The 12,024-nt window shown below is 42.0% G+C and overlaps 1 protein-coding gene across 3 annotated transcripts in view; it reads left to right on the top strand.

Moving 5' to 3' along the window:
* Positions 1-10,923, top strand: part of LOC109873238 (neurexin-2) — a 451,394-nt gene extending 440,471 nt beyond the window's left edge. For all 3 annotated transcript variants that reach the window (XM_031807879.1, XM_031807878.1, XM_031807880.1), the window contains 2 exons: positions 3,774-3,858; positions 8,022-10,923. In XM_031807879.1, the coding sequence (XP_031663739.1) occupies positions 3,774-3,858; positions 8,022-8,848 (912 nt within the window). In that variant the 3' untranslated portion in view covers positions 8,849-10,923. The remainder of the gene's footprint in view (positions 1-3,773; positions 3,859-8,021) is intronic.
* Positions 10,924-12,024: the final 1,101 nt, after the last annotated feature.

Genomic DNA, 12,024 nt, shown 5'->3' with positions numbered 1-12,024 from the left:
GGAGGTACAGAGTGGCAGACAGGCTCGTGGTCAAGGCAGGCAGAATGGTCAGGCAGGCAGGTACAGAGTAGCAGACAGGCTCGTGGTCAAGGCAGGCAGACTGGTCAGGCAGGCGGGAACAAAGTCCAGAAACAGGCAAGGGTCAAAACCGGGAGGACTAGAAAAAGGGAGAATAGCAAAAAGCAGGAGAACGGGGAAAAACGCTGGTTGACTTGGAAAAACATACAAGACGAACTGGCACAGAGAGACAGGAAACATGGGGATAAAAACACTGGCCCAGAGAGACAGGAAACACAGGGATAAATACACTGGTACAGAGAGACAGGAAACACAGGGATAAATACACTGGCCCAGAGAGACAGGAAACACAGGGATAAATACACTGGCCCAGAGAGACAGGAAACACAGGGATAAATACACTGGCCCAGAGAGACAGGAAACACAGGGATAAATACACTGGCACAGAGAGACAGGAAACATGGGGATAAAAACACTGGCCCAGAGAGACAGGAAACACAGGGATAAATACACTGGCCCAGAGAGACAGGAAACACAGGGATAAATACACTGGCCCAGAGAGACAGGAAACACAGGGATAAATACACTGGCACAGAGAGACAGGAAACATGGGGATAAAAACACTGGCCCAGAGAGACAGGAAACACAGGGATAAATACACTGGCACAGAGAGACAGGAAACACAGGGATAAATACACTGGCCCAGAGAGACAGGAAACACAGGGATAAATACACTGGCCCAGAGAGACAGGAAACACAGGGATAAATACACTGGCCCAGAGAGAGAAGAAACACAGGGATAAATACACTGGCCCAGAGAGACAGGAAACACAGGGATAAATACACTGGGGAAAACAAGCGACACATGGAAGGGGTGGAGACAACAACGAGGACCGGTGAAACTGATCAGGGTGCGACAGTGTATTCACTTGGCAATCCTCTCTCTTCTGTTGTGGCTATGATTTATTCTCCATCCTGTACTTTCTAGGTTCCTCATAAGATTAGCACGTGTGCTACTGAACAACACAAGCTCAATCATTCTCACAGTCAGCTAACTCCCTCTGTGCCATTAGACGACAGTAGTGGGATATAAGATACTGTAATCATTTCCCCAGGCAGTGGTTTACATTGAAAGTGTTTTGTGTACCTGAGACGAACATTTCTCATGGCGTCATGTCATAAATTACGAAAACAAACCAAATTAATAATACCTACAGTTCCACCAGAAACAATAAAGTTGCTTATGAAACTACAGGCGTTGTATACACAGACACAAGAAGGGAGTAATTGTTTTATGAACACAGTCAGGCAGATCTAATATGCAGCAATAAAGCATGTTTTAATTAGAGAATCAAAACGCCACAACGATGCCGTTATTTGTTATGTGTGGATTAGACAGTAAGACACAAGGGCCAGACAAGACAACTCTTTAATCGTCCTACAGTTTTCACACGGCCAAGCAATTGTTCTGATCACAGTTGCTAAAGCTTTACTGTGAAAAAACGAAGCTTTAGATAACTTTTCATACACTAACCACGCCTCCAGATGTCTTAAAAGCACATTTGATGGATGACAGTACTCTGTAACAGCCATTGCCCAGTAAGCATGTCAAGTTCCAGCTAAATCCGAACCCTATAAATGCATTGATACCGTACGGTGGGGCAAAGGCTACTTCCTCCAGCTAAATAAGTTGATTAGGCTTGTCCATACGATAATGAAGGCGATAAATTGATGTCAATCATGGCCTAACTGCTTACCTCCAATGTCAAACCTCCCTGTCTATGCAAACCTAGGTCATTAGCATAGATTTACATCGACTAGATTTCTCAAGCCCTTGTTGAATTTCAATGCTGACGGGCGGCTTTCAGAAGGTCATAATGGCAGACAGCTTTAGGGTTGGCTACACCTGCTTGTAGTGACCACATTTATTTCTACATTTACTGACACTGCCTTTTCTCCTCAAAATAGTTCAGTGTGTCTATTCCTTTGATATTTTATATAGGTAAATAATACACTGTGACAGTTGAATACATGTTTGAATGGAAAACATTGTCTTCGACACTGCAATGACAGTTTGATGGAACATTGTTTGAGAAGAGCTCAGGGAAGTCCAATGATTAATATACTGTATGTGAGAGCTGTCAAAAAAAGGGGTGTCTCGTATCAAACATGTGCAGATATGATTTATCGTGAGGTTTCTGTGCCTTGACATGGGAGGTCAAACTGATGCAGTCGTGTAATCTCCGGATCAAACTACAGCGAGTTCCAAAAGCATTGGGACAGTGACAAATGTGTTGTTGTTTTGGCTCTGTAAACCAGACCTTTGGGTTTGAAATGATACAACGACTGTGAGGTTAAAGTGCAGACTGTCAACGTAAATTTGAGGGTATTTTCGTCCATTATTGGGTGTACCATTTAGAAATTACAGCACTTTTTGTACATAGACCCTCCATTTTAGGGGACCAGAAGTATTGCTACAAATTCACTTATAATGTGTATTAAAGTAGTCATAAGTTTAGTATTTCGTCCCGTATTCTGAGCACGCAATGACTACATCAAGCTTGTAACTCTACAAACTTGTTGGTTGCAGTTTCTGTTTGTTTTGTTCGTGTTTCAGATTGTTTTCTGCCCAATAGAAATGAATGGTAAATAATGTCTTTTGTCATGTTGGAGTCACTTGTATTGTAAATGAGAATATAATATGTTTTCTATACACTTCTACATTCATGTGGATGCTACCATGGTTATAGGTAGTCATGAATGAATTGTGCATAATGATGAGGGAGAAAGTTACAGATGCACAAATATCGTACCCCCAAGACATGCTAACCTCTCACCATTATAATAACAGGGGAGGTTATAATTTTTTTTTTGGGGGGGGGGTATGATATTTATGCCTCTGTAACTTTCTCACTCCTTATTCACGATTCATTCAGGATTAGCCGTACAAATGGTAGCATCCACATGAATATAGAAGTGTTTATAAACATATTTTTTTCTTATTTACAATAAAAGTGACTCCAAAATGACACATGACATTATTTACCATGAATTTATTTTGGGCACAAAATAATTTGAAACACAAATCAAAACAAACAGCCAATGCATCCATTCACAAGCTTTATGTAGTTATTGCGTGCTATGAATATGGGACCAAATACTAAACGTTTTACTACTTTAATACACATATCAGTGAATTTGTCCAAATACCTTTGGTCCCATTTGGCTATGTACAAAAGGAGTTTGATAAAGATGAAGATGAAGATACCCTCATAAAATCTGACAGTCTGCGCTTTAACCTCATAGTCATTGTATCATTTCAAAACAGCAACAACAAAAAATGTCACTGTCCCAATACTTTTTGGAGCTCACTGTATATGATATTTATGTAGCTTCTGTATATGTCTGGGATATAAATGTATTGTCTAGGTACAGAAGGTAGTAGGAAAGAAAAAAAAATGGATGATTCTGTTTGAGCACAATCATTGCATCATGAAACTAGCACTGTGAAATTGAACCCTGGCCCATAATGAACTGTTTTTCTAATATTGACCTGGTGGAAACAGCAAGGAGTGCAATACTCCAGCCTGAGTTTTCCTGAACTATTCTCAAGTAATGAAGTCACTTGCAATGCTTTATTTTGCGGGGGTTTACTTTGTGTTATTGTTTTATTAATGTTCGACGTTGACAACGAAAGAGACTGAATACTGTATAGATAACAAAGCGCCAACGTTGTGTCCTCTTCTTCTCCTCAGTCTCAGAACTCAGATGACATCTTGGTGGCTTCTGCTGAGTGTCCCAGTGATGACGAGGACCTGGAGGAGTGTGAGCCTGGAACAGGTGAGTCTGACTGTCAGCCCTGGCCTGGGGTTCAGTGTCATACCAAGGCCCTAGGAGGGAATAGGACCTCCTAGGATCACCTACTGTCTTCCTACACTAGGGACCAATAGGCTAGTTTTAATGAGCTCATGGATAAAACCGAATGTAGCCTTGGTCTAGCCCTATCGCTACTTTCAAAGTTGTAATTTTGTCTGTTCTCATCGCTCGTCTTTTCCTCGGCTACTACCTCTGCTTTGAACTCGCTGTTAGGGGCGATTTCACTACTGCCACTAGCTAGTAAGATCTTATCTCAAGATGAGAAGATCTCATGCTATCCTTGTCCCATAAACAAAATAAGAAACAAACGGGGGGGGGGGGGGGGATAGCTGAGGCCATCATGTAGGTCTACATTTGGTTGTCGGAGGCAGTGTTCATCATATCAAGCTCATAGAAGGTTCTGGTGTTTGTGGATGACTGATCTTCCTATTCCTACAGCTATCACTGCTTCTGCTCCATATTTCACTACTGCCTGCCTGGCCCTGGCCAGTGTCAAAGACAAGCTGCAAAGACACAAATGTCCTGGCAGAGTCTGAAAGGCCATTATGGTGAAGGTCAGGAGTAGGGTTGGACAGATCTGTGGCACACCTGGCTCTGAGACAGACAGAGGCACATTTCTTCTTCTACGTTCTAGTCTTTCGCTCGCCAAATCGTGCAAAATGCTGCAGGGCTTCATTGTAGTCACATTCATTACTAGGGTTACTCATGAAATGTATTACGTGAACAGTTGAAGTCGGAAGTTTACATGCACTTAGGTTGGAGTCATTACAACTCGTTTTTCAACCACTCCACACATTTCTTGTTAACAAACTATCGTTTTGGCAAGTCGGTTAGGACATCTACTTTGTGCATGACACAAGTCATTTTTCCAACAGTTGTTTACAGACAGGTTATTTCACTTATAAGTCACTCTATCACAATTCCAGTGGGTCAGAAGTTTACATACACTAAGTCGACTGTACCTTTAAATAGCTTTGAAAATTCCAGAAAATGATGTCATGCTTTAGGCTTTAGGCTGATTGACATCATTTGAGTCAATTGGAGGTGTACCTGTGGATGTATTTCAAGGCCTACCTTCAAACTCAGTGTCTCTTTGCTTGACATCATGGGAAAATCAAAATAAATCAGCCAAGACCTCAGAAAAAAATTGGAGACCTCCACAAGTCTGGTTCATCCTTGGGAGACATTTCCAAATGCCTGAAGGTACCACGTTCATCTGTACGGAAGTATAAACACCATGGGACCACGCAGCCGTCATACCGCTCAGGAAGGAGACGCGTTCTGTCTCCTAGAGATGAATGTACTTTGGTGTGAAAAGTGCAAATCAATCCCAGAACAACAGCAAAGGACCTTGTGAAAATGCTGGAGGAAACCGGTACAAAAGTATCTATATCCACAGTAAAACAAGTCCTATATTGACATAACCTGAAAGGCCGCTCAGCAAGGAAGAAGCCACTGCTCCAAAACCGCCATATAAAAGCCAGACTATGGTTTGCAACTGCACAGGGGACAATGATCGTCCACTGGTCTGATGAAACAAAAATATAACTTTTTGGCCATAATGACCATCATTTTGTTTGGAGGAAAAAGGGGGATGCTTGCAAGCCAAAGAGCACCATCACAACCATGAAGAATGGGGGTGGCAGCATCATGTTGTGGGGGTGCTTTGCTGCAGGAGGGACTGGTGCACTTCACAAAATAGATGGCATCATGAAGCAGGAAAATTATGTGGATGTATTGAAGCAACATCTCAAGACATCAGTCATAAAATAATGTATATGTTGAAAGATAATCATAACATAATTCCACTCTGAAACCTTATAATTGTATGAAATTGATTAGAATCATAAAATTATGTTATGATGTGTGTAGTTTTAGTCAGAATTAGATTAAACAATGTATCTGTATAGTGGAAAATCACAGACTATCTGAGCAAGGCGTAGCTTAGGATTTGAACTTGTATGTGTGTGCCTGTAACGGCCGTTGGCGGTGGAAGAAGGTGAGGACCAATGCGCAGCGTGGTAAGTGTCCATATTTTTTATAAAGTAATAGAACACTGAACAAAAACAACAAAGTGAACGAACTAAACCAAAACAGTTATGTCTGGTGCAGATACAAACACTCAACAGAAAACAATCACCCACGAAACACAGGTGGGAAAAGGCTACCGAAGTATGATTCTCAATCAGAGACAACTAACGACACCTGCCTCTGATTGAGAACCATACCAGGCCAAACACAAAACACAACATAGAAAAACGAACATAGACTACCCACCCAACTCACGCCCTGACCATACTAAAACAAAGACATAACAAAAGAAGTAAGGTCAGAACGTGACAGTGCCGAAGAAATGGCATAGGGAGTACTTTTCAAGGTTACCCTAATCTCAGGGGAATGGAATTGTCGGCTGGGTAGTGATACACCGTGGTGAGAACTATGGAGAAGGATAAAACTCACCTACTGTTTGTGTGGAAGTATGTGCGCAGCTATAAAATTGATTTCTTTGTATAATGGACTTTAGAACGTTCTCTGAATAAACTGTACTAATCTTTTGCATAAGCTGAGTCTTTGCCTAATTATTACACACATAGTCTTTCAAACCTCTGGGATTGGTCAAAGCTATTGATTGATAGTTATTATCATTGGGATTGAAAATTCCCATGACAATCAGTTAAAGCTTGATTGCAAATGGGTCTTCCAAATGGACAATGACCCAAAGCATACTTCCAAAGTTGTGTCAAAATGGCTTAAGGACTACAAAGTCAAGGTATTGAAGTGGCCATCACAAAGTCCTGACCTCAATCCTGTAGATAATTTGTAGGCAGAACTGAAAATTGTGTGCGAGCAAGGAGGCTACCCAAAACGTTTGACCCAAGTTAAACAATTTAAAGGCAATGCTACCAAATACTAATTGAGTGTATGTAAACTTATGACCCACTGGGAATGTGATAAAAGAAATCAAATCTGAAATAAATCATTCTCTCTACTATTATTCTGGCATTTCACATTCTTTAAAATAAAGTGGTGATCCTAACTGACCTAAGACAGGGAATTTTTACTCTGATTAAATGTCCGGAAATGTATTTGGCTAAGGTGTATGCAAACTTCCGACTTCAACTGTACGAAACAAGAGGCTGCTGAAGGGAGGACGGCTCATAATAATGGCTGGAACAGAACAAATGAAATGGCATCAAACGCCTGGAAAAACATGTGTTTGATGTATTTGATACCATTCCAGGTATTCCGCTCCAGCCATTACCACGAGCCTGTCATCCCCAATTAAGGTGCCACCAACCTCCTGTGATGTACGAAGGGGTCGTATTTTCTTACTCGCCTGTGTGATAAAAGGCTTGTTTTCATGCAAATGTTTCAAGAGTTTCAAAAGCGACATTAGATCATGATAGACGATTGGCCTTACTTGTCGCTAGTTTGCCCTATAAGATGTCACAATTTATCCAGACAAATGGTCATTGTCATGAGCCTTCTTTCTCCACCTATCCTCTTGCCCCTCCCTGACACTCCCTTTTATCAATGACACTGTCAATAGAGGTGAATCGGGCCCTTGTCTTGTTTTCGTTGTCTTCCTAACCTTGATATTTGTCTCAATTTATTTTTGTCATTTTGTTGAGGTGGCTTGAGGAGGTGTGGTTATGTTCCTATCAACATCAAGGATGTTCAACCTCAGTAAACTAGCAAATATTGTTACTGGCATGCACACACCCATCTGCAACTGCAAATCAAATTATCAAGGATGAATGTCAATGTTATGCAGCTGTTTTTGAATTTCTTTTTCTCTTCATGCAAAAATCATGTGGCAATATGTTGATGTACGTAAGTGACCTTATCCCATGGTTTGCTGTCTTTTTTTTTTTTTATTAAGAGATGTCCAGAAATGTGATCTTGTAAGCAAATCCATATTATAGATAATACTGTATACTTAAATATCTTCCATATTAATTATCTTGCCCCTACATGGCGTAATATTACATGATTTAGAACATTGTAGCTATATAATGAGCACATTGTGTTTGTAATGTAATGAGCACAATTGTTCATTATTCGTGTCTGGGGTCTCCTAATGCTCCTCTAATGTGTGTCTCCTGCCCTCTCTTTTTCTTTTCTAGGAGGTGAATTAGTGTTGCCTATAATAACAGTGGATTCCCTTGAGCCCCCATCCATCGCCACCCGTTACCCTGCTATCCCCCCTCCTCCCACCTCCCTGTCCCCACTTGAGACCACCAAAGTGTCCCTGATGCTGTCCAACCCTCACCCTCCCTGCCCCCCGGATCAGGAGGACTGCGGTGACCCTGTGGAGGTCTCGGCCTTCGGTTCTGGGGAGATGACGGAATCAGATGATGAGGACTTTTACAAAAACTCCCCTCTGGTCACTGATAGGACAGTCCTGCATCCTCCTCCTCCCCCTGCCGTCGGTGAGGGCGGGGCACAGAAACCCCACAATCCCCGCCCCCTTCCTTATGCTCCCACCACCAACCCTGACCAGCTCCACATCCCTGCGGGCAAAATGAACACCCGTGACCAGGTGCTTCTGCCCCCTGCCCCTCCGTCATCCCGGTATACACCTGGACTAACTTACCCCCCCAATTTCCCCCATGTGCCCACAGCCGACCCTACAGCCCCCGGTGAGAAGGTCATGCACCCCGGCCTGGTGGATAGGATCGGAGAGTCCAGTAGCACCACAGGGATGGTGGTTGGCATTGTGGCAGCTGCTGCCCTCTGCATTCTCATCCTCCTCTACGCCATGTACAAGTACCGCAACCGTGATGAGGGCTCCTACCAGACGGACCAGGGACACAACTTCATCAGCAACCCAGTTTCCGAGGGCAACGGGGCCATGGTCAAGCTAGAGAAGACACCAAGCACAACCACGGCTGCAGTAGCTAAGACAGTAACCAAGGGCAAGAAGAACAAAGACAAAGAGTATTATGTCTAAGAGAGGGATGGATAGAGAAGGAGAGAACGAGAGAGATAGGCTAGAGCAGGGTTTCCCAACTCCAGTCCTCGAATACCCCAGAGAAGCACACCTGATTCAACTTGTCAACTAATCATCAAGCCCTCAATCAGTTGAATCAGGTGAGTTTCTCCAGGGCAGCAACAAAGATGTGTGCTGTTGGGGGTACTCTGGGACTGTTGGGGTACACTGGGATAGAGGAAAATCATGGAAAGGGGGTTCTCACAAAGAATTTCACTTCCACATTATCCTCTAGTTAAATATCCAAAGTGTAGGGTGTAATTGTTACATTTGTGGTACACAAAAAAAAAGAAAATCCAATTTGCGATCAGTATTTCCACAATTCCTGTTCAATTATGCTTTGAGAATTTGTATCACATACCAAATATTGTATTGGATAACATACCATTTCATACAGGATAAGAAGCATATCCATTTTGCTGTGTTTGTATATAGCACCAATATCTATCAACTGTATGGTTATGGTTCCCAGTGAAAACTCAGTTTAAACCATTGTACTATAGAACCAGGTTTGCATGAATGTCAGTTCATCATGCTCTATCTCAAGTCCCTATGTCTTTGTAATGAAGTCAGCGGTATCAGTGTGTACTGAAAGGTCATTATGGTAGATAAGGACAGAGCAACCCAGTAGAGTTTACTAGATTAAACTAAAGCCATACCCATATTTGGAGATTGGGTGACCCACCTTCTCTGCAGACTAGCCTACCCAATTTTGTGTTATCCCACGTAAAACGGCTTTCAACTCTGTCTATCTCTCTGGTTGTCCATGGTGCTATGTTAATGGTCCAATATCATTGAACCATGTTTCCTCTTGGGAAAATACAGGTTTTCAAAGGGAATACACCAGTTCACAGCAGAATTTAGCCAACAAACCCATACCATTGGATGGATGAGATGAGCTGGATTCTCTCATCTCTGTGTGAGAAGAGATCACCAAACCGACAGTGTCATTCATTCCATCCAGGAACAAGTTCCTCAAGCTTAACAAATCTCAAAAAGCAAAACGCTACTGTAGCAAAGACATTGCTCTGTAAACATATTTGTATGTATAGATGTCTTGGGTTTGAAAAAGCATTGCTTCTGTGTTTGTTGGAGTAGACGGGGGGGGGGGGGGGGGACAGACAGACATGAAAAAGATACTACATGTGAGAGATGTTCTGCCCCCACGGTTACCACTGTCAACACTCCAGCCAGATCCCCCTATGAGGAAAGTAGAGACAGTGAATATGAAAGGGAGCTGCAGGACACAGTCACTTTTGAATAACTTTTTCTGGTTGTTCCTGTGGGAGGGGGGGGGGACATGTCCAAGCTTGTGTCAAGAGGCTGGCTTTCGCTTTCCTTCTTCAAAATTGGCACACACAAAAAAAACTGGAAAGGCACAAACAGTAGAAAAATCTCTTTGAGAGATAAATACTGTGTTACCTTTGAAAGCAAACCAAACATGTATTCTGGTTTTTCTACCCATGAATAAAAGACTGTTCTGTGAGATGAACTATTGAAGGTTTGTGAATTGTATAGCTACTTCTCAGATACTTCTGTGTTTCTCTTGTTACCATTCCTGCAGTTCCGTTTAAAAAAAAAAAGTTTCCTTTTAATCCGATACAGATGAAAGGGAGCATTTTGTCTATGATGAGACACCATTGGGCTGACTACAGAGACACATTATAAGTATTTTATTTTTTTCAATGTTGAATAACATGACATTTCCATTAAGGACAGGTTAGTGATTGTATGTAAACGTATCAAGAGAAAACACAAAGGATGATGTGCACTCTTTTGATTCATTTCTTCATTTCATGTACATTGAAAAACCTGGCTATCTTTGTCTGTTGCCATTCTCTCTGTTGTATCATGTTTACATTTTCAATTCCTGTAATTTCATCTTGGTTTTTTTATGACGTGCCATTTAACATAAACTTCTCAGAGTATATCCCTGTCCTAACTCAATGATATTGTAAAGTGTTCCTGTGAAATTAACCTTAATATGTGTACAGTACATTGACAGAGGGGAAATACAATTGGTTATATACTTCGTATACTCCTGTGTTGTGTGGCTTTTTTATGGGTGCAAAAGGCCTCATCAAATGAATGGGTGGCACTTGAACTACTACACACAGCCAGTGGCGTCATTAGGCCGGGGCTTCCGGGGCTTCAACCCTGGATGTTTTTGGTCCAGTCCTGAACCTTTATATGGTCCAAAATTGTTATTTCATTTTTTGTTACATTTCAGTGTGATAAGTTTGCATAAACACACATCAATTGCGCTATTCAGGATCAAAAATAAAACAGAATGACACATTTTAATAACAAAAATAAACAATCCAATATACTGCACTAGGAAGAAGCCCCTGGAGTGACAGGGGTGATTGGTGGAGATTTCACAAAGCAGTGGACCACTCACATCCCTTGACCCCTCCCCTACAGCACCAGATAGATGTCAATGTCATCACTCAGCAAAATGCCTGTTACTCAGTCAGAGTCTGCATCATCTTTCTTTCGACAGAGGCAAAGAAATGCAAGCAGGTTGAGGATGCAGTGAATGGGGTGGAAAGGGCAAAACAGCTAGAAAGGCAAAGTGCATCAGCAGAGTTAGCCACAGGTTTGTGCAGGGTTGGTGGTAGCTAACTAGCTAGTCTCCCTCAGTATAAGGGTTGGCTAATGCTGATATGCTAGCGTTAGCGCTCGGCATCCTAAAGCCAGTCAGAGTTAATTAACAGTATATTTAGTGAATGGGCAAGCTTGGGATGTTTGATATAAGTCATGATATTAGGAAAAGTGTTTATTTCCAGTGAGCGTATTTAAATGGGTTTAGTTTCTGTAGCTAGCTTGGCTGGCTAGTTCGGTAGCTACTGGCTGGCTAGCTAGCTGAGACCGAAGAGATGAGACATTTTTTCTACCTGAAGCACATATCTTCTGACAGTGACACAGTGCCCCCCTGTGGACTGAAGCTGAAATGTAATACAACATTATATTTAACCCTGTTTAAAATGAGCAATGTTGAGGTGGTAGAACTGGCTAAATGAAATGAGTCGTAGAGGTCTTCCATTCGACAGTTAAACATGCTTGGCTTATGTTGGATATTTCCATATAAGGCCATGTAACTATTTGTAAAGAACCTGCCCATCATTAAATTGGTG

The sequence above is a fragment of the Oncorhynchus kisutch genome, linkage group LG28, assembly GCF_002021735.2.
Source record: "Oncorhynchus kisutch isolate 150728-3 linkage group LG28, Okis_V2, whole genome shotgun sequence".
Classification (NCBI taxonomy): domain Eukaryota; kingdom Metazoa; phylum Chordata; class Actinopteri; order Salmoniformes; family Salmonidae; genus Oncorhynchus; species Oncorhynchus kisutch.
Note: the sequence above shows the minus strand (reverse complement) of the source record. Positions and strands in the feature narration are given on the sequence as shown.